Below are 23,031 nucleotides of genomic sequence, written 5' to 3'. Positions count from 1 at the left end.
CCAGGGGCCTGGCGAGTCTGTCAGCTAATCATAACGCAGGCCATAGACTTCCCTGCATCACTTTCTGTTTGAAGCAGGGCATAACTTCTAGACAAAAATCCACCCTGATTTTTAAATTTTCCTCAGAGAATTCAGTACAACCATTGGTAAACTCCCACTCCTCCTGCACCCTCCCTCCCACTCTGACTCCCCACCCCCACCCTGCTCCTGCCCTCTCCCTCCCAGACCCCTCACCCCCCCACTCAGACCCTTCCCTTCCAGACCCGGCACTCCTGCACCCTCCTGCACCCTTCCTCACACCCAGAGCCCCCATCCCAATCTCCTATACCTCTCCTGCCCAGCTCCTCCACCTGCAACCCGCTCCTGCACCCTACTCCTGCCCAGAACACCTGTCCCCAGCCCACTCCTGTGCCCTCCCTGATTTGTCTATGGGTCAGTGGCCCCTGACCCAAAAAGTTCCCCACCCCTATCCTAGGTCTTTACAAACGGTGGCTGGAGAAAGCTTTGTTGATGAATTATCTCTCTTAGTTTCCTCAGCATTAATCATAACCCAGTGGCAGCCTGACATGGCTGCATCCTTCTACCTTTTTTGTTCCCATAACATAATTCCTTCAATTATTGCTTCATGGATAAATCCTTGTCCAGTGTCAAACTGTGAATTTAGTAATGGGCTTAAATATTGCAGTTTACAAGTTTTCAAAGAGGTATCTACAACACAAATTAGAACTGTAATGAGAGAGACACACATAGCTTTTTATTTATTTGTGCAGTAGCTCTGAACTATGGAAACTCATTTATAATCATCTGCATCCATGACAAGTCCTTACCTTTTATCTTATGACTTCTTCCCTCCATCAATTATTTCACCATCGAATGCTCATTTTTCTGCTTCCGCCATAAGCATTGCCATAGTCCTTTCCACACTGCTTCACATGCATGGAGCATTTTTCTGAACTGAGCCATAAAGTTGTTACATTCTCCTCATAGATAAATAGATAGATCCTCTCATACTGTGATAATCACATCATATCAGACAATAGTAACAGAGAGTAAGCCGTGCTAGTCTATACACTATCAAAACAAAAAGCAGTCAAGTAGCACTTTAAAGACTAGCGAAATAGTTTATCAGGTGAGCTTTCGTGGGACAGACCCACTTCTTCAGACCATAGCCAGACCAGAACAGACTCAATATTTAAGACACAGAGAACCAAAAACAGTAAGCAAGGAGGACAAATCAGAAAAAGAGAATCAAGCTGAGCAAATCAGAGAGTGGAGGGTTGGGGGGGAAGATCAAGAATTAGATTGAGCCAAGTATGCAGACGAGCCCCTATAGTGACTCAGAAGTTCCCATCACGATTTAAACCATGTGTTAATGTGCCGAATTTGAATATAAAAGTCAGCTCGTCCACTTCTCTCTCTAAAACAGTGTGATAATGTCTCTTCAGTAACACACATACCTTGAGGTCATTGACAGAATGCCCCATTCCATTAAAATGTTGACTAACTGGTTTGTGGATCTGGAGTGTTTTGATGTCTGTTTTGTGCCCATTGACCATTTGTCTAAGGGAGTTAGAAGTCTGTCCAATATACAAAGCATCTGGGCATTGTTGGCACATGATGGCATATATGATGTTAGCAGAGGAGCATGAGAAAGTGCCCGTGATTCTGTGAGTAACCTGGTTAGGTCCAGCATGTCAGACAATGAGTAAAGTGGTGGCCCAAACATTGAAAATACTTCATGGATTTTATTTATTCTTAAAAGCCCAGCAGACAAACTTTCAGTGACGTGGAAGCCTTAGATTGTGCAATAACTAACCTAAAATGGAGTTATATTTTCATTACCTCTAACCCTTCTCTGTCTTGTCACAGCCCTACAGGTCTCATTTCATAGTCTTCAGAGTGAGGGCCACAAATAGGTCAGCCCTAAGAAAAGTGCAGTGTTAATAGGATCTGCAGGGTAGGGTTTGTATGAGATATTGAGGGTATTACAAAATCTTTGTGTAGACACAGCAAGTTGTATTTTATTTTCATGTAACTAGTCAAGATGAGCCAAGTGTTCCTCTCCACCAGAGATATTGAGAAAAAAATTGCAACTTGCCCTGTCTAGAACTTTACAATGTTTGCTATCATGCGCAAGAGCCAGGCCCTTGGGCAAGGTGTAGGAGGCAGCTCCTTGCTCCCAGAAGGGGAGGGACCTCAGACAGAAGGGGCAGGGCTGGGGAGAGTCAGCCCATTGCACCATATGGAACATGGCTTCCCTGCCACCCTTCCCTCAGTGCTGCCTGCAGCATGGTGTGCTCCAGCAGCAATTTAAAGGGTCAAGGCTTCCAGATACCACCTCTGCTATTGTGGCAGCAGATACAGCAGAGAGGCCTGGGTCCTTTTGAATTGCCAGGCCCAAGAGCAGATGCCACCTCTGCACCCTCCAATTGGTGGTCCTGGTATCATGTCATTAAAATACATCTTTTTTTTTCCCTAGTGTAGACAGGGCCTCTGTGTACCTGAGTACCAACCACAAGGGAACCTCAGTGCTGACTGAGGTCCTTAAGCACTACCTTGGTGTTAAAAACAGACAAAACCATAGTCTGGGAATTACGGAGGAGGTAGGGAATGTGCCTTTGATCAGAGCAAAGGAAGGAGACAGAATACTGGTAATCCAACAAACACCCTGTGTGACCTTAGGCAAATTACTCAGCCTCTTTGCCTTAGGCAGGGACTACCTTGCAAAATTTTAGAGGCCATAGCTATATCAGCCAGAAAAAAATCCACAACCCGGACCAGCATAGCTATGCTGGTACTTCCCACTCACACAGGTAGAGGCAGCTATGCTGGCCAAGGAGGCTTTTGGCAAGTTAGCAAGTCTCTGTGTACTTTCAGTGTCCTAATAACTTCCCAGGAATCTATCAACTTGTATTAGTTCAGACAGGAGGATCTGTCTCAGCAAAATCTTTCTAGTGTGAACTTGATCTTAGTTTCCCCATTTGGAAAACAGAACTCAGTGAGCTTTGAAAACCTTATCAGGAAGCTACTGGAGAAATGCAAAGTATTTTCGCATTCGTTTCAGAAATACAACACAATTTTAAGATCTGTATGGCCATAAAAGTACCCTGGTTTAGCTAATACATAGGCATTATTACCATAATTGACTGTGTCTTTGTACCAGTCATCGATAGCTGGACCTTGCGCAATGGACAAAGATGTTGTTTTTCTTTAAGCATCTATTTGGTTTCATTGCTGCTTTTCTAATTTAGTTCTTCCTGGACAAATTTCCATTAGAAACATGTAGATTTCCACAAGCCCTCCTTTTTTTAGCTGGGGGCAGCTTCATAAATTTGACATGCTCACAAGTCAGCCCTGCTCTTTATTCAGCTTGAAGGTGTCTGAGTTTCCTCCTCGGTAAGGCTACGTGAATCTCGAAATAGGCTATTGTGGCATTTGGCACTGCCTACGCTGTGCCAAATGTTGAAATACTGCACTATTTCAAGGCGCCCCTTATTCATCCTGCAACAAGGTGTACAGAGATGCCAAAATAACCTACGTGAGCCTTCTGTCTTTACAGTATTCCCACTGCAGAACATCAACACAAGGCCAACTTAATACCTTGGTTTCTTATATGGACAGCCACACTCACAAATGTGCTAGATAATTCCCCAGAAACAGGATAAAATATTTTAAGGTATGTAAGGCCTTGTCCAGACAGCGAAAATGACCTGAAGAGCTATTCCACAAAGCAGGTTTCTTGTCCACTCTTTCTATTTGCATTGGTAGTACTAGAGTTGTATTTCTTTTCTTTATGGATTATTGTTACAATTACTTTACGCAGCTCCCTTACTAACCAAAGAAGAAGGGTCGATCTAGTACTATTTATGCCCATTGTCGAGAATGGGGCCTAACAATATTTTATCCAATTGTGTAACTTTTATGCTTCATACTTGTACTTAAATAACATGCACAATTATAAACACCTAGGATCTATCATCCTTAAAAAGTGAATTTGTGTCCTCATAAGCCTTTTAAAACTTACAGAACAGTAGACTGGAGTTGTCTGAGTTTAACCAGTTTAAGAAGTTTCTGTATAAATCCTCTAATTGTGATATTAGATTAGCAGGGCATTTAACAGAGCAAGAAAGATGTGGTATGTAGCCGCCATTGGTATATAGCTATGGCATTTTACTCCCAAGCTATTACATACTATTGGGGAATATTTCTAATTTTACCAGAAATAAAATTACAAAGTGTGTACAAACAGGATCTGTGTAAACATGTGTCCTATTAGCAGTCTGTACGTAGGAACGAAAAATGTACTTTGCCACGTATCAGTTAAGAGCAGTAAAAATGCCGTGAACATATACGCTGTTGCTGTATATTCTTAATCATATTTATTATATCTTTTCTGTTTTGTAAATAAGCAGAATGTTTAAACTGAAATTAATTTAAATGATGGGAGACTGAGGAACCCAATAAGAGTCATAGCAGGACTTGTTAAGTTATCCGTGCGTGCTCTAACTTGGCACAAGAGAAGGGGGTTGGTTGGTCTGTTTGTAGTTCTGGATATCTTCAGAATACAGGTGTGATCACAAGAAACACCTGGTTACTTTTATGTGGGCAGTTTCTAGATACATATTTAGTTATATATATAATCTACAACCAGTGGGAAAGTGCCAGCCAAGCAAGTATTTTCACACTATTCATAATATTTAAAGATCTCTGGAGATGAAATTCATTAAATTCTACCTACCAGTGAGAGTTGTCTGTGGAATCAAATTGATGTCTTTATTTTTAGAAGCATACTTTTTGTTATTTCTGTAATGAAAATATACCAATAAAAATGTTTGTATGTGCATTTTAAAATAGTTAATTGAATACTTATAAAGTTTTTTTGGTTCCAAATATTAACCTCTGTTTAATTTTATATGTGTACGTGTTAGAATTTGGTCACTATTATATTTTAACTATAAACATGAAGTAAATTTGTCTTAATGCATTTGAGGTGTCTCAGTACTTTCAAACCAATATACAATGCTTTTAACCAATTGTATCACATTAATATTAGCTCCACAGCTATCACTCTGTGCCCCAGGTCTTCAGAGGAGACTGATTATTTTGTTGCCTCAGTGTTTATGTATTTGACTTGAGATGCATTTAAATGCTTCATTTTTCTTCCATCCCGTGGGTGGTCTGCACTTTCTGAAAGTCAGGGTCTATTCAGATGTTTCAAGTAGGGTACCCAAAATTGTTCATTTGAAAAAAAAAATCCTGGTGGGCATACCTAGTTCAGACCATAATCGTATAGCTGTCTTGCCAAAAGATGTCCATAGATGCTGCTGTTCTTTCTGTAGCCCTCAGTTTGAGAGCTATGCTTTTCATATATTCCCTCTCAGAGTGCATACATAACTTCCATTAGGGCTGTGTCTACACGTGCACGCTACTTCGAAGTAGCGGCGCCAACTTCAAAATAGCGCCAGTCACGACTACACGTGTTGGGCGCTATTTCGAAGTTGAAATCGACGTTAGGTGGTGAGACGTCGAAGTCGCTAACCCCATGAGGGGATGGGAATAGCGCCCTACTTCGAAGTTGAACGTCGAAGTAGGGCACGTGTAGATGATCTGCGTCCCACACCATCAAAATAGCGGGGGTCCGCCATGGCGGCCATCAGCTGAGGGGTTGAGAGACGCTCTCTCTCGAGCCCCTGCGGGGCTCTATGGTCATCGTGTGCAGCAGCCCTTAGCCCAGGGCTTCTGGCTGCTGCTGCGGCAGTTGGAGATCCATGCTGCGTGCACAGGGTCTGCAACCAGTTGTCAGCTCTGTGGATCTTGCATTGTTTAGTGCAACTGTGTCTGGGAGGGGCCCTTTAAGGGAGCGGCTTGCTATTGAATCTGCCCTGTGACCCTGTCTGCAGCTGTTCCTGGCACCCTTATTTTGATGTGTGCTACTTTGGCGTGTAGACGTTCCCTTGCAGCGCCTATTTCGATGTGGTGCTGCCCAACGTCGAAGTTGAATGTCGACGTTGCCAGCCCTGGAGGACGTGTAGACGTTATTCATCGAAACAGACTATTTCAATGTAGCGTGCACGTGTAGACGTAGCCTAGGAGTGCTAGATTTATCAGACACTTTCTAAATTAATTGTTTCCTTTAGAGCAGTGGTTCCCAACCTGAGGTCCACAGACCCATTGGGGTGGGTCTGCAAATCGTTTGGGAGGATGACTGGGGGGTCCACACTAGTGAAAAGGTTGGGAACCACTGCTTTGGAGGAAGCGGACAAGCATCTTGCTCATTTTGGCAGCTTGGATCTCTTGTGAGCTGCGGGACTTAAACAATTAATGAGTTTGTGCTCCATTTTCATCCTGATCTTTTCTAAAGCAAATTCCCAGTGAAGTCAGAGTTTGCCTTTATAAAGGGCACTAAATGAGCAGAAATCAGTTTTGTCATTTAAATTATTGGATTTGTGTTAGGTGGAAGTTAAGATTAACTTTATAGGGAGGCTCTAAAAAGAGTCTTTAGGGTAAGATATCAGCACAGGGATTTACCCATCTCATCATTTCTATCAACATGTGGCTAAATTTTTGCAGTGCAAATATATCCATGAGTTACCAATACTACTTTCAGGTCCTTCCTGAAAAAGTACAAACATAATAAACTAATGAGAAGGAATTGGTTATATTGCTTTCTTGCTTGAGGCCTTTAACACACAGCTTTCCCTGCAGGAACTATACTGCTTAATTTATATACAGTGTAAAGTAAACACTGCACAAAGTAAAGCCTGTAGAAGCAGGAAAAGAAAGTCACCAAACATATCACTGCTGCAAGTAACTCCACCTGCTGACGTACCAACTTCAGTATTTTCTAGATTTCCCTTTTTAACACCCTCTCTTAATTGTCCCATTACCCCTTAGGTGAAACACCATCAGTTACATTATAAACAAATTAATTTTTCTACCTACCATATAATGGAATCAAAATGGAATACTACGAGGAAATAAGACAATGTCAGTTCTGAGGTAAATCTAAACCCTTTAGCCTTTAAATTTGTCCAAAATCTCGTTGAAAGAGGCAGTAAAGAACTCTGTACATTTAGGCTGGGTCTACACGTGCCCCCTCCTTTCAAGAGGGGCATGTTAACGAGCAGGTTCAAAATATGCTAATGAGGCACTGCAATGAATATGCAGCACCTCATTAGCATAATGGCAGCCATGGCTATTCGAAAGTGCAGCTTTTCGAATCACGCACCGCCCGTGGAGATGGAACCTTCCGAAAGGACCCTCCCCAGTTTTCGAAAGCCCTTCTTCTGATCACCCGCTAGGAAGAAGGGCTTTCGAAAACTGAGGGGGGTCCTTTCAGAAGGTCCCATCTCCACAGGCGGCACGCAATTCGAAAAGCCGCACTTTCGAATCGCCGCGGCCCCCATTATGCTAATGAGGTGCTGCATATTCATTGCAGTGCCTCATTAGCATATTTGAACCTTCTCATTAACATGCCTCTTTCGAAAGGAAGGGGCACGTGTAGACCTAGCCTTAGGGTGTGTCTACACTTTCATTCCTCTTTTGAAAGAGGTATGCAAATGAGGTAAACCGAAAATGCAAATGAGGTATGAATTTGCATATTCAGTACCTCATTTGCATAGTCTAATTTCAAAAGAGCTTTTTTCGAAAGAAGAAAGCCAGTGTAGATGCTGCTTTTTCTAAAGTAAACCCCATCTTATGAGCAGATGGGAATAAGGGGACTTCGAAGTAGGCGGGGTCCTTTTGAAAAGGAGCCCCGTCTGGATGAGCCACGTGGCGGCGAGCCGCATCAATTTTGAAGTGCTGTGGCTGCCCGCATGCTAATGAGGCGCTGAATATGTATTTCAGCACTTCATTAGTAAACTAAGAAATGGCCATTTGCATGGCTATTTCAAAGTTTTTGGCTAGTGTAGACGTAGCCTTGGTGTTATGCCTAACAGATCACATAGCCTCTCCAAGTTACCTCAGGAAACATTTCATACCTGACAGCTGCCCTATGGATCAAGTTCAGTGTAGTAGGAGCATTTTTGAGGTAACTTGTGTGCAGGAGAGTGGGCAAGTTGTTTGTATTGGATCTGTGGACTGCTGCCAACATCCAAAAAAGTTTTACAAGCTCCAAAAATATTTTCAGGGCTTTTGTACCTTTGGCAAATGTCCAATGTGCTTCCTGGCGGATTCTTTAATGTTGCTAGAGAGTACTTCACAAACATTAACTAATCACTTCTGTGTAAGTGAAGTTAGTAGCTAAATATTGCCCTGGTTTTGAAGATGGGAAAACTAAGACTGAGTTCACTTTAATGGGCTGTGTATTAGACACAACATCAGAGGTGAGGATTAGAATATAGGAGTGCCTTGCTTTCAATCCTGGACTGGGGGGCACTGGACCTATTAGACTTGCTTCTGTGAGAGGCTGTAGGTTACATTGACTGCTTTCCAAAGAATGCAGTTTAGAAGACACTTGAAGATGTGCAAAGCAGTGGTTCTCAGCCAGGGGTACATCATCTCATCTAGACAGTTCCATCACTAGGTAACTGCGGGGTCTGGGACAACTCCCCACTCTGCCTCAAGCCCCTCCCATACCCTGCCCCTCCCGGCCACTTCCTGCCTCTGCTCCTGCCACTATTGCAATCCTCCAAGCTCCCTCCTCCAAAGCAATGCAACCTGGGGGATTATCAGGGGACCTGGCACCAGCAGAAAATGTCAAGTCTACACCCCACGTCTACACCCCACACCATAGCAGAGGAAAGTGGAGTGGCTGGTCCTGCAAGCCTGGCTCCCATACCTATAATCCCTCAAGTCATTCTGGGCCCACAGGATGCAGGGTAGCTGTTCAGGACCATCCCATGATGGGGCAGTTCTTCATCTAGATATTTACCTGATTTTACAACCAACTCCACAAAGAACACTAGCAAAGTCAGTGCAAACTAAAATTTCATACAAAGACTTGCTCATATTGCTCTGTATAGTATACATTGAAATGAAAGTGCAATACTCATATTTCAGTTGATTTATAATTTTATGGTAAAGATGATAAAGTGAGCCATTTTTCAGAAATACAGTAAATGCTTTCATATCTGGTAGCCCCGGGACCAGGAGGCTGCCAGATATTCAAATATTCTGGATAATAATGTATAGCTAGCAGTACATAACACCAAAGAAAAACAAGAATAGATATTAAAAAACAAACAAAAATGTATGCAGAGTACTTTATTTACCACCAACAGTAGCGCAGTACACTGTAAACTTGTACTGTATTTGCTGTATTTATTTGTGTTTATTTTACTTACTTATTTACTTTCACTATAATGTACATACGGGAAAAGGTAACTAAAATTTACTTATGGTTCAAATGTCGGTTATCTGAGAGTTCCAGATGATAGAATGCTAGATATAAAAGAGTTTGTGCACTGTAGTGTGCTGTGACTTTTTTGTATTTGTAGGTATGATTTTGTAAGCAAGATATTTTTGAGAGAGATGTAACTTGGGAGTACATGAGACAAATCAGATTCCTGAAAGGGGTGCAGTAATCTGGAATCATTGAGAGCAACTGGTGTAGCACAAGCAATGAAAGTTTGCATTATTAATGTCCCCTCCAACCATGCATTCCTCTGGAATCCTAAAAGAAAAAGTGTTCGCACAGAGCATGAGAGATAGTCATACAGGTGACCATAAATAAATCCATTGCCTTCAACGTAACTAAAAACTAGTTATTTTTTTAAATCTATTTAGAAAGTATGTACTGTTAAGCTTTCTGCCTGTCACTGTAAGGAAGTTAGCCATAAAAATGCAGCCCCTCGCAATATATGTAAACAGACGAAGAGGTGCAAGGCAAGGCTCTAAGCACTGGGGGCAGTGGGAAATACACTTATTACAGAAACAAAGTAAGCATATCTAGTGAACAGTTAATCTAGCACTCCTAGGCCGTGTCTACACGTGCCCCAAACTTCGAAATGGCCACGCAAATGGCCATTTCGAAGTTTACAAATGAAGCACTGAAATGCATATTCAGCGCTTCATTAGCATGCGGGCTGCTGCGGCGCTTCAAAATTGACGCGCCTTGCTGCCGCGCAGCGCGTCCAGACTGGGCTCCTTTTCGAAATGACCCCGCCTTCTTCAAAGTCCCCTTATTCCTATGAGCAGATGGGAATAAGGGGACTTTGAAGTAGGAGGGGTCCTTTCAAAACGGAGCCCCGTCTGGACGAGCCGCGCGGCAGCGAGGAACATCAATTTCGAAGTGCCGTGGCCACCCACATGCTAATGAAGCGCTGAATATGTATTTCAGCACTTCATTAGTAAACTTCGAAATGGCCATTTGCGTGGCCATTTCGAAGTTTGGGGCTAGTGTAGATGGCTACGTCTACATGTGCACGCTACATCGAAATAGCTTATTTCGATATAACGACATCGAAACAGTCTATTTTGATGAATAACGTCTACACGTCCTCCAGGGCTGGCAACGTCGATGTTCAACTTTGACATTGGGCAGCACCACATCGAAATAGGCGCTGCGAGGGAACGTCTACATGTCAAAGTAGCACACATCAAAATAAGGGTGCCAGGAACAGCTGCAGATGGGGTCACAGGGCAGACTCAACAGCAAGCCGCTCCCTTAAAGGGCCCCTCCCAGACACAGTTGCACTAAACAACACAAGATCAATAGAGCTGACAACTGGTTGCAGACCCTGTGCATGCAGCATGGATCCCCAGCTGCCGCAGCAGCAGCCAGAAGCCCTGGGCTAAGGGCTGCTGCACATGGTGACCATAGAGCCCCGCAGGGGCTCGAGAGAGAGCGTCTCTCAACCCCTCAGCTGATGGCCGCCATGGCGGACCCTGCTATTTCGATGTTGCGGGACGTGGATCATCTACACGTGCCCTACTTCAACGTTCAACTTCGAAGTAGGGCGCTATTCCCATCTCCTCATGGGGTTAGCAACTTCAACGTCTCGCCACCTAACGTCGATTTCAACTTCGAAATAGTGCCCAACACGTGTAGCCATGACGGGCGCTATTTCGAAGTTGGCGCCGCTACTTCGAAGTAGTGTGCACGTGTAGACGCGGCCGATGTAGCCTACTACATGCCAAAATAGCCTATTTCAAACTTGACTCGAAATAAGGTTAGGCTATCGTGTAGACGTAGCCTTAGTGATTTCTCATGTAGTACTACATATTTAGGTAACAATTTATCCTAAGGCTATGTCTACACAAGCAAGTTTTGTCAACAAAATTGGCATTTTATTGACAAAACCCACAGATCATCCACATTCCCAAGGCGTTCTGTAACTCAACAGAATACAGAACTTCTGTCAACAGCATTCTGCCACTCCCCCATGAGGCAGAACACCTCTGTTAACAGAGATCTGTAGGCAGAAAGTGTGTCTGGACACACTTCCAGGGGTCCTCTGTCGACAGACAGGGCTTCCAGGACTCCCGGCAGCCCTGTCTGCTGTGCTTCCAGTTGGTCAGTCTGTCAAGAGAGCAGCCAGGAAGTCCAGCCACTCTCTGTCGACAGATTGGACTGCTCCTTTGATCCACTTGCAGTCTGGCCACAATCTGTTGACAGAAATTTTATCAGAAGATATCGTTCCACAGAAACTTCTGTCGACAGATCACTCTAGTGTAGACATAGCCTAAAAGACAAATCCCCTTGAACTGTTGCACTTGATGGCTATGTCAATAGAGTGTGGCCAAACGCAAAAGCAGATTGAAAGAGCAATCCAACCAGCTGACAGAGCAGCCCGACTGCCCAACCACTCTCTCAACAGAACAGCCAACCAGACGCACAGCAGACAGGCCTGCCTAGTGTCCTGGGTGCCCTGTCTGTCGACAGAAGGCCCCTCAGAGTATCCACACAGATATTTGTTGAGATAATCTGAGAACAAAGGCACTCTTCCTCATCTGGGAGAGGCAGAAGGTTGTCAGAAGAAGTGCCGAGTTTTGTCAGCAGACTGTCAACAAAACACCTTTGGGGTGTGGACATAGGGCACATTTCACTGACAAACTCGGCTTTCGTCAAAAAAAACTCACTAGTGTAGCCATAACCACTAGGGGAAAGCAATAAAATCTGTCTATATATATTCCAAAAATCTCCTGATATGTGTATTAATAATAAGGAAGAAGGGGAGATTATCCTTCCAATACGTTTATACAGGAAAAAGCAGGGTATATTTCACTGTCTGGGAGGAGGTGGTGTTACAATGATATGGCAATTATAGTTAATTTCTGAGGCAGGAGGGTTGGTTAAAAACAGCTGGTTAAATACTCTGGTTTCAGTATTATTTTAAAAAATCACTTACTGCTAATAGTAATACTGGTTGCACCTGAGATTGAGAGCTCTGAGGCTGTTAAAGGCAGAGGGAGAATATGGAATATGGGGGCAACTGCGGACAAAAAAGCATCTTCCTGGAAGTAGTTCAAAATCTGAGAGTTGGTTATGTGTAACTGAACGGACCAACAAAACAAAACTGCCGTCAGGTAGCACTTCAAAGACAAACAATAATTTATTGAGTGATGAGCTTTCCTGGGGCAGACCCACTTCCTGTTCTGTTGGAATACAGACTACCACGGCTACCTCTCTGTTACTGTTCGACATGAATGGACTAAAGCAGGTCGCAAAATCCTTCAGGATAACTCGACCCAACCGCAGTCTAAAGACAGTTTCTTTGCGGGCTGTTCCTTCTTCCCTCTAGGCCCAACCCTACAGTCGTTGCTCCACCAACAATAAGTTAACTCTGTGAAGTGTGAAAATTCTGGGCTGCCCCGTTGATCTCTGAGCGATTTAATTTCCCACACAATGTAAACAGGCCTAACAAGTAGCATTGTTCGAACCTTGGGAGAAATCAAAGCCATGTGGACTACCTCATTGTTCCCCATCTTTCAAAGCAGTTGCTGGTGGAATTGGAAGACTTTAATAAGGAGCTCTACTATGCCATTGACGTAAGAACGCTTTCTGCAGCCAGGAGGACAGCGAGCTGCATTCCGTGCGGCATAATTGCAGGCAGCAAAAATAGTACGCCCATCCCTAGCTCGAGACAATAATCTTCCCTTCTCGTGTCAAAAGAAACTTGTTTAATAACCAGCGGCACCGTGGGTTGCAGGGTGCCGCTGGGATTTAAACCTCCCAGGTGCGGGGTTGAAGAGATGCGGTGTTAAAAGCAACAAGAAGTTCTGCGGCACCTTATAGACCAACAGCTATTTCGGAGCATAAGCTTTCGTGGGCAAGCCCACGAAAGCTTATGCTCCGAAATAGCTGTTGGTCTATAAGGTGCCGCAGAACTTCTTGGTTTTGCCCCTTCTCTCCTCCGCAGCTTTGACAGAGAATAAATAAATAAATAGGATAAATAAAAGCAATCCGCTAGCCGCTGAGCCCGAACCGCCCTCCCGGGATGCAGGGAAATCTCCTTCGCCCCCCCCCCCGCCCCCCGCTTGCCCAACGGCGGGGCAAAACTCGCTACATGAGCATTAGCAGCTGCTCGCTTCGCCGCCAGCCCGGCGCTCCGCCTTGCAGCGGGCAGGCGTGGGCCACTGGCTCGCCCTTGCCTGACGGGTCGGAGCCGCCCGGCCGCTAGCATTGGCTCCTCTCCGGGGAGTGGCTCGTGAAACCTCGGCGCGGCGCGGGGAAGGGAGGGAAGGGGCTGGGCTCGCCAGGCACCGAGAGGCGAAAGCCACCTGTGGCTGCTGCCTGGGCAGCCTCACGGAGCAGCGAGCCCAGCCAGGGGCCGCTGGCGGCAGGGCGGTGGGAACCGCCGGTCCCACAGCCCCTGGAGCGTCGCTCAGCTGAAGTCCCCGGGGGGCCCATTAGAAGGTGTCAGCGGAGAGCGCGTGTCAATTTCAGCTCCTCCACTTGCAGCCGGCAGCCCTGCAAGGCTCCGGGGCTGCCTAGAGCGTGCGGCCGCGCCTGGGCCCGGAGGGAGGGCTGGCTCCTGGAGGAAGCCTAGGTCCGACCCATTCTTGCCGGGACTTGAACCCGGAGGCGGTGGAGGAGGGGTGTTGGGGGGCTGCTGATAACTTCTTTGCTCGCATACAGAGAGGCTGCAGCGTGCGCGACCCCCCAACACACGCTGGGTACGGGGCTTGAATCTGGGGACGATCCAATATTACAGTCCACCAGGAAGTGTGTCATCCCAGGGGGTCCCGCAGCCCAGATCTGCGTGGGACGCCAAAGCCCGTCTCTGCCCCTACCAATCCCTCGCCCGCCTGGCCTGCCTCCAGCCCCCTGGGCCCCACCTTGCCCCAGCAACACTGCCACCCGCAAAGCGCCCTGCATCGGAGCAGCTCGCCCCGTGGTCGCCGCTGACACGCGCTGGTCCCCGGCCTGCCCCGCGCGCACGCACAAACCAGCGCCCAGAGGGCGGGGACGCCGGGCTGAGAAACAGCTGGAGGGAGCCGTCCCTTGCCCACCCCGGCGGGCCCGTCCGGCGCTGGAGAGGGTTGGGAGCCGACGTGACCCTGGACCCGAGACCCGGGCTCCCGGCTGTTCCAGGCCACCACTCTGCGGTTGTTTGCTGCGCTCGCCCGGTTGCTGCAGAGGCGCTGAGGCCCGGCGAAGGCAGGCCAGCCAGGAGGGGCGATGCCCCGCAGCCCCCTGCCCCAGCCAGGGGCGATCGGGGCTGGCAAAGGCGAGGTGACTTCGGAGCCGCTCCGCAGGGGCAGCGAGCTGGCTGCCCACGACTCACCTAGGCGGCGAGGGGCAGCCAGGAGCAGAGGCCACCGTGGGCCCGCCGGGCGCAGGGGGCCGGCCAGGGAGGCTCAGGCGGGGCAGTCCGCGAGCCGCTACTGCCGTGTCAAGGGCGAAGGCGGCCAGCGCGAGGACACAGCCCGCCCCTGCCTGGCCGGTCCTGGCCGACCGACTCTCTCCGCTGGGCCTAACCCGCCACCCCACCCCCAGCGTGCACGCAGCGCCCTGGGTGCGCACAGCAGCGGGCCCTGCCTCCGGCCGCCCCGCTGGGGCGAAACCCCCGCAGCCTGAGCCGGGCCTGACCCTCCTCTGCCTGCAGGCGCTGGGAAAATAAACTCCGGGGCTTAGAGTCCTCAGATCCCCGGCCGCTTCCTGCGCACAGCGGGGCCGGCCAAGGCGCAGGGGAGAGCGCAGGGGGGCGCTCGGAGCCCGCTCAGGGGAAGGCGGGCGGTCTCCACCAGCCTGGGGCGCGAAGTGCTTGTGCCGCGCGCGAGGCTAAGGCTAAGGCTCAGCGCTGGGGGGGGAGGACATGCCACCGAGCCCTGCGCCGCTGCCGTGCGACACAGCGGGACAGGTGAGACCAGCCCCGCCGCTCCGGGAATCCCTCCGCCTCCTCCACGCCAGGCTAGACTAAGGCGCCCGGGCTGAGCTGGGGCCGGTGACGCTTAAAGGGTCTGAAATCCCGGGGCTGGTAGTCCAGACTGAGGGGCTGCTGTGTGTCCGCTCCTTGCCCTGTGCCGGCCTCAGAGCGGTCCAGTGGGGACGCGGGGCACGAAAGAGCCACCAGGATTGAATTCCCGTTTAAGGTCTAGGCCACGCTCCAGCATCGGCCGTCCAGCTCGCCAAGGGAACTGCAAGGAAGAGGCAACTGAGGAAGACCAACGTGGGGAAGATCGACTGCGACTGAAGGACAAGGACTGGGGTACTCCCGGGGTCACCCCTGACAGAGCGAAGAGGAGACTCCCACACGACCCAGGCTCCACTCCCAGTAGCAGGGTTTAAGTCGAGTAGGAGCGGCTGGAAATCCTCGGGAGCTGGCTTCGAGCACGTGTCCTGAGCAGGGGGGAAGACTCCATGGGAAAAGCTCTTGACTGAAATGCTGAGCGGGGCCGAGCCATGAGCTGGAACATTTCTCTGCTCCCTGCCTGTCTCCCCCCGCCCCCAGGCAGCTCCAGCGGCGAGTGGGAAGAGGCCGGGTGGCTGCCCTCTGGCGGGGATGAGGAACACACGTGCGGACACACACTCACGTCCGAGATTCTCCGGCCAGACACGTCCTGCTCTGTACTGAGAACTAAACATCCATAAAGGCGAGAAACAAAGTTGTTGCTCCAGGGCTGGTTCCATGAAGGAACCTTTCGAACACCCGCCTGTAACACAACTATGCCTCTTGGGGAGCTCCCTACATGGGTCAGACTCTGGTTCCCATAACCCAGCTGTAAACACTCCCTAACTCCATTTAAAACACTCAGTTGAGCTCCCGGGCTCTTTTTTCAGCTGAGCCGAGGGGGACGCGAGACATAATGTGCTATTAAAATACAATCCTGCATCCAAAGGAATTTTTAAAAGTAGCAAAGTGAATAGTTCCTAACAGCATTTAAAAGTCACAGAACTAAAATGTCACCAGTTTCTCCCTAAAAATACATTTTTTCCGGATCGCTAACAGACCCCTTTCCTGAAACAAGAAACAAGAAAGAGAGAAAGAAAGTTAAAAACAATCAGATACAAAGTAGGTATTTCACAAGGCCTGATTCCTAAAGAGTCCCTTTAACAGGGCAGAGTACAATAACAGCAGCTGATTATGCAGCTCTCTTAGGCGTGTTAGGAAACACCAAACCACTTCAGTTAGAGTGAAAATGTTTCCGCATTTCATCGGCTCTGATTCAGCTGGCGGCAGTACATCTTCTGCCATCACACTGTTACCACGTCTAAACGTTGTCCTCTCTATTTCTTCCCAACGCCCCATTAAAGGCCTCCTCACCCAACACAACTGATCACACCAGTTGTAGGCCAGCGGGCACCTACCTAGCTACACAGGGGTTTTATAGACATGCAAATCTAGCGAATGATTTCTGAGTAGATCCACCATCCCCATCCTCACAGCGCTGGCTTCTTGAAGGCATGGCAGGAAACGTCCAGCATTCATTTTCCCTTTTCCATTCACTGGGGGAAAAAGGCCGGGCTTCAGACGCGCCAGAAAGCCTTTATTTATTATCTTCAGGTATTAGGCTCCTGGGGGTTGGCGGGAGGAGAGAGAAAAAGCACATTTAAGCAGAGTCAGAAATCACTAGCATTGTCCAACCAACTCAGCTGCATGCGCTTTCCCCTCTCGCCCCTTCGGAAAAGTTCCTCTGAAAAATGAAAAGCTGGAGGAATAAGGAGAAAGCGGGGCCGAACTGACAGGCGTCGTTACAAGCCGCTGGAAAAAAAAGACTTCAAAGGTCAAAGAGCAAAGGAGAACGGTCGTGATAATTCCAAGGCTCTTGGAAGGTGAGTTGATGGACATCGGTTTGACCCGAAGGTCAGTAACCAGTTTAATTCTACCTTGATCTACTCAGCGCTCGGTTTAAACGCAGGATAATTTGCAGTTTGTACCTAACAACTCAATGCCCTTAGCTAGATGGGTTTAGTAAAAGGAAATCAAGCTAGAGAAAGAAAAGAGAGTGGAATTTTGTTCTCAAAGACCTAAAGTAAGGAGGGGGGATGTCTACTCTTAAGCAAGGGGAAAAGCTCACACACCTTTGGGGGAGGTGGGGAGGGATTTGTCATTTACAGATCCTGTTGTAAAACTGCCCCAACTCCCCAAAGCTGGCTCCATAAATTCAGCAGCCCTCTACTATTTATTGTCAGGTTAGCCTCCTTTCCTTTTAAGTGACAGACTGCAGCAGCATTATTATGAGTTACCAGAAGAAACATTCCGCTTGCCTTTAACATTTAACTTTCCTTTTGGAGGATTCTTATATTCCCTGGGGACCCAAACTTTTATTTAAATACAAACTACTTAAGTTTACATCTACATAGAGCTACATTTAAATAAGTTGATCCTGTTTAAACATCATAAAATAGAAGCGCCACAAACTGTTGTTGTGTTTCAATGGAAAACGGGCCTCTAACAGTCACATTTGTAAAAAGGCTGCTTAGAATTTTAGCTTCTTTAGAATAATTCCTGTTTCCAGTTTATTTTAAATGCCCATTACAATGCCTGTAAATTTATAGGATCAAGTTCTTCAGTTTATCACTCCTTTCCAATTGCTAGGAGATACTATAGATAGTTACAAATTTCAGGTACATGCACAGGGTGCCGCAACTGTGGGACTCTCCCTCCTGTGTATGTATTTTACTCACTAAATTTTTGCAGGGGTTCAACAACCTGGAAGAATGTGAGGCCTATATTTTATAGAATAGGTTTGGCAGTTAAAAAGAAACAAGTTCTAAAGCAAGAAGAGTGAGCTAGGACTTTTCACCAAAGTTTAAAAATTGTATGCATTCCTGTAACTCTTCCTTTTCCTTTTCTACCACTGAGACACTCCCTTCTACAAAACCCGCACCCTGAGCAGTATTTTTAAAGTGATGTTTACTGACACCTACGGATAATAGCCAATTGATATATCAACAGTTTTAGTCCCCCTGAGATTTATGAGCTCTTGTTAATAAAGGACAGTCCTTGAAATTAACAGATTCTGGGCCCAATAGGAGAAGGCCTTTGGATCAAGACAGATAATTCTCCATTCACAACTGTTAGGTAAGATTTACCCACCGCTCCTATAACGCCTGTACAAAGTTGGAGTACCCCAAATTAATTTAAATGTTTTGTAAGTAGAGGTGGTGGGTTTATGCTATCTGAAAAAACATCCCCAGAAAATTTCTTTACTTCAGATTTTAAAGAAATGATTGTCCTTTTAATATAAATTGACTGTATACAATCTAAAAATTAGGGGGGAAAGTAAAGAATTACATGCAGCCAAGTTAATTCATACACAGGATTTTCATAAGATTAACACATCAGTCAATGGTGCAGTAGGGGCTAAGGCATGTCCTTTAATTTCAGTTATTTCTGTAATTTCCACACTGACTGACTTATTATTTTTAATGTCTCAAGTGCAGTTTGAATGAGATACTAGGGATGAAAAATTGACTGGATTCCTTGTATTCCCTTGTTGGCATTAAAATCTAGAGAATTATTCAAGCTGTAGGAATTGCAAGTAAATAAAGAACCTCCTACAGTGCATTAAAAAAACCAAAAACGATTAACTGACCTAATGAAATGTTTTTATCTGGAGTTTATTAATACCATTTAAAATATTACAGATAAAAATCAATTACATTTTCCATGCATTTAAAATGCAAATCTAAAATGTTCCAGCGAAAGGCTTTCCATTTCAATGTGAAATATCCAAATTATTTCAACATTACAATGAGACAAATAGTTTGCAGTATTTGCAAACCCCTAATGTGGTGTCAGGAGTGTTTATTAACATTTATCAATATTATTTTCAGGAAATACACATAGGCCAACATTAGTTCAGTTTCACTTGGACAGTTTATTTAATACATGGGTTTTTGCAAACCCACTTTTATGAAATATAGGAGAACTCTCACTTTACTATACCTGAACTGCCAGCAAATGCAAATAAGTACATGCTCCATTAAATTAAATGTCATTCAACATTTATCAAATATTGTTTGCTTACAGCTTTATGCCTATCTAAATTAATATTCAAGCAAAAACTATATCCTGAAGTGCCAGCTGAAGGTTCGCTTCGAGAACAAGTCCAGGAAAAAAAAAACTAGGACTGCAACAATAAAGCTTAATATTTTATCGTGACAAAAGGAAAAAAAAAGCTCAAGTGTACTTCAATATATTTTCAAATATTTACTAGAAGTAATGTACAAGAAAAATACTATACAAAATCGTCTCCTGGACAACTGCACCTCACACCCATACATTGGTGGAGTTATATTTAATTGTTAGCTAATCTAGAACGATTCCCCAGTGGTACAAATCATTAGATTCAGATGTAATTCGCAGATATTTTATTTTTCTATTTCTCCCCACCGCCCTCTTTTTGGCATCGGAATTACAGCGTCTCTTGAAACCCCCGGTGCTCCTTCCTCTGATTTGAATGTAAAGGACCAAAACTAAATGGGCTGCGAATGATTTTCGGCGTACCGTGTGAAGGTACAGAAACCGGGAACTGCACCAAAGGACATCCTGTTTGGAAAGCGGGGTGGGAACCTACCTTTGAAAAGGACCAAGCCACAGCCACCGCGGCCTCACTGGAAAGCGGGGTTTTAAATACATATCTATTGGACGGGGATCCTTTTAAATTCAACACTGGCGTTGTGTTCCCAAAGCCGCTACCGCAGGAGGTGGTTAGAAAAACTCTGGCGTTGTCACCACGCTGCAGCAACGTTCCTGCCTGTGCAGAACAGAAGCTACCCAGGGGTGCATCTCCTGGGGCCCCCGGCCGCTTGCTGCTGGGGGGTTCATGCTGCTGGGAAGTGTGCAAAGCTCTCGGCCTGCGGCCAGGCGGCTGCGGCCGGCTTTTCCCTGCTGCCGAGCACGTGGGTTTCCCCCCACCACCGAAGGGGATTTTTCCGCACGAAAAGTCTCCGGGCAGATCCGCCGCCGGCCACGGCCCCGACTCTCTCAGGGAGACGCTCCTTTGGCTCCCCCCGCTCGGACTCGCCGGAGCTCTGGCGTCCCGATCTCCCCGCCGCCGGGCAGCTCTCCTCCCCCGCGGCTGTCCTGGGCCTGCCCCGAGCGCCGGGGGGAGGCCGCTGGGGGCCTGGCCCTGCGGCTGCGGGGAGCGCGCCGGTGAAACCAGCGCGCGTCGCTGCCCCGGCCGGGCGCCCTCCGCGCACTCACTCCCCGGCGGGAGCGGGCGCCCGGCCCCGGCGTCTCCCCCGCCCCCCCGCGCAGGGCGAGCCGTCACTCCAGCCCGTTCCGGTGGCCGGGCTCCGCCGGCTGCAGCAGCTCCGGCGAGTGGCAGGGCGGGCTGCCCGCCGCGCTGGGCTCGCTGTCTGTGTCGCTGCCCTTCTTGCCCCCGCCGCCGCCGCCGCCGCCGCCTCCGCCCCCGCCGCCCCCGCCGCTGTGGGTCTTGACGTGCTTGCTGAGGTGGTCGCTGCGCATGAAGCGCTTGTTGCAGACGGGGCAGGCGAAGCGCTTCTCGCCCGTGTGGGTCCGCAGGTGCCGCTGCAGCTCGTCCGAGCGCGTGAAGCGCTTGCCGCAGAAGAGCCAGTTGCAGACGAAGGGCCGCTCGCCCGTGTGCCAGCGCAGGTGCGCCTTCAGGTGCGAGGTCTTGCCGTAGACCTTGCCGCAGCCCGGGATGTGGCAGCTGTGCAGCCCCTTGCGCCGCAGGCTGGCCCCGGCCGGCCCCAGCCGCTCCGCCTCCTGGCAGTTGGGGCAATCGCAGGTGGCCCGGCCGGAGTAGCGGCGGGCGGAGGAGCGGGGCGAGCCCCCGAGCGGCGCGGCCGGGCCCCCGCTCAGCATGGAGCCCCCGGCGCCGGCCAGCGGCGAGGGGGCCGAGTCCGGGTAGGAGCCGGGCAGCACCGGCTTAAATCCGTCCATGAGGTGCTGCCCGGCGGGGCTGAGCAGGTGCGAGGAGGCGCCGCTGCCGAAGGCCGAGTGGCCCAGGCCGGAGTAATCCGAGTTGTAGCCGCCCAGCGGCGAGTGCAGCCCCCCGGCGGCGGCCGGGTGCAGGGAGCCCTGCAGCGCGGCCGCCCCGTTGGGGCTCTGCACGTCCAGCCAGCCGGCGCCCACGTCCCACCAGCTGGAGGCGCCGGCCGAGCCCACGTCGCCGGCGGCCAGGCCCGGGTGCGAGGGCTTGAACCAGGACTCGTAGGGGTGCGCCATGCCCACGCGCGGGTAGATGCCCTGCAGCCCGTCCACCGAGGCGTGCACCTTGGAGAGGAAGACGGGCTGGTGCGCGGCCGCCTCCTGCGCCGAGCCCCCGCCGCCGCCGCCGCCCCCGCCCCCGCCGCCGCCGCCGCCGGCCGCCTGGAAGACGGAGTAGTCGTTGGCGAAGGGCGCGCCGGCGGCGGCCGCCCCGCTGGAGGTCAGCGAGAAGGCGCTGGAGCCCGGCGAGCCGCCGCAGCTGAAGGAGTCCGAGACCAGCGCGGCCGCCGCCGCCGCCGCAGAGGAGCCGTTCCGAGCCGCGCCCGCCACCCCGAAGCCCGGCAGGCCGGAGCCCACCACGTTGCAGCTGCCCGAGGAGGAGGAGGAGGAGGAGGAGCGTTTCCAGGGGTGGAAGCCTTTGCCGAAGGAGGACGCGCTGTCCGACAGGGCCGAGGGCGACGGGCTGGGGCTGCCGATCTTATTGCAGGTGGCGGCGAGCATGGCCAAGGGAGTGGAGCCTAACCTCGGTTCTTCCTGCGGAGAAGGGGACGAGACGGGCATCAGCCGCACAGCCACTGACTAGCTCCCCCGGGCGCCCGCCGCCAGCCGGGCTGCGGCTCCGCTCCCTCGCGGGCGGCGGGCGGAGGCGGGGGGGGAAGCGTCGCTCGCCCCGCCGGGCGGCCCGGGTTACACCGCCTCGGGCCGGCCGGGCACGGGCAGCGGGGCGGGCAGTGATCCCCGCCCGGCTCAAACGCGACCCCGGCCCGCGGGCAGCTCCGGCGCAGCGCGTCCTCCTTTGCCCCGGGACCTACCAGGCTGGCTTCCCCCGGGGCCCCAGGACACCGAAACCCAGGTTGCAACGAGCGGCTGCAGCGCCCGGCGCCGGGCGGGAAACCACCCGTGCAGCCTCCCGGCGGGGCCAGGACAACCCCGGGCCGCTGCGGCTCAGCAGGCGCGCGCGGAAGGCGAAAACGCCGCTCCCCCCCCTCCCGCGCGCCTCCCCGCCCCCCGGGCCCGGCGGTCACATGGAAAGGCAAAGCCGCCGCTGCTGCGGGGACGCAGCTCCCACTGCCCTTAAACCTTCTCCCGCCGCGCGGCTCCGGCCCCTTCCCACCCCCCCCCACCCCTCCCCGCCGCCGCCTCGGACTCACTTGGACTTCAGAAGAAAACCTGCCCGGAGGAGACGGGTCGCCCCGCTCCAGCCAGGGGCGCCTCTCCCCGCCTGCGAGGGCCGGGGGGCAGCACGGGAGGGGAGCAGCCGGGGAGAGGCGGCTCAGACTCACCCCCAGAAGTGAAGTTGCCATCCCACGCCAGCGCCCTCCTCGCCGAGGATCGGTTTTATATCGATAAAGCCGGGGCCGGGGTTTTTTTCGAGGTGTGCAATACAATGATCAGTTCCGCCCCTTCCACCCCAATTGTAGCTCCCTCGCCGGCTTTGAAGTGCCGCTGAGTCCCCGCCAGCCAATCTCCAGCCTCGCCGGGCCTGGCGGAGACGTCGCTGCGTGAGGTCATCAGCAGCCCC

General features: G+C 49.9%; 1 protein-coding gene across 1 annotated transcript; it reads right to left on the bottom strand.

Annotated features, from left to right (window-relative positions):
- Positions 1 to 20,603: 20,603 nt before the first annotated feature.
- On the bottom strand, positions 20,604 to 22,813 carry SP8 (Sp8 transcription factor). Its single transcript, XM_074986186.1, has 2 exons — positions 22,793 to 22,813; positions 20,604 to 22,043 (listed from the first exon to the last, which is right to left on the bottom strand). Exons 1-2 carry the CDS (start codon positions 22,811 to 22,813, stop codon positions 20,604 to 20,606), a joined length of 1,461 nt encoding a protein of 486 aa, XP_074842287.1.
- Positions 22,814 to 23,031: the final 218 nt, after the last annotated feature.

Source organism: Carettochelys insculpta, chromosome 2 (assembly GCF_033958435.1).
Source record: "Carettochelys insculpta isolate YL-2023 chromosome 2, ASM3395843v1, whole genome shotgun sequence".
In the NCBI taxonomy this organism is placed as follows: domain Eukaryota; kingdom Metazoa; phylum Chordata; order Testudines; family Carettochelyidae; genus Carettochelys; species Carettochelys insculpta.
Note: the sequence above shows the minus strand (reverse complement) of the source record. Positions and strands in the feature narration are given on the sequence as shown.

Excerpts from the sequence above, each read along its gene's own strand:
- SP8 (XM_074986186.1), bottom strand. The coding sequence starts at position 22,813 with ATGGCAACTTCACTTCTGGGG. Across the intron at positions 22,044-22,792 it reads TGGCAACTTCACTTCTGGGG|GAAGAACCGAGGTTAGGCTC; the intron begins GTGAGTCTGAGC and ends CCTTCTCCGCAG.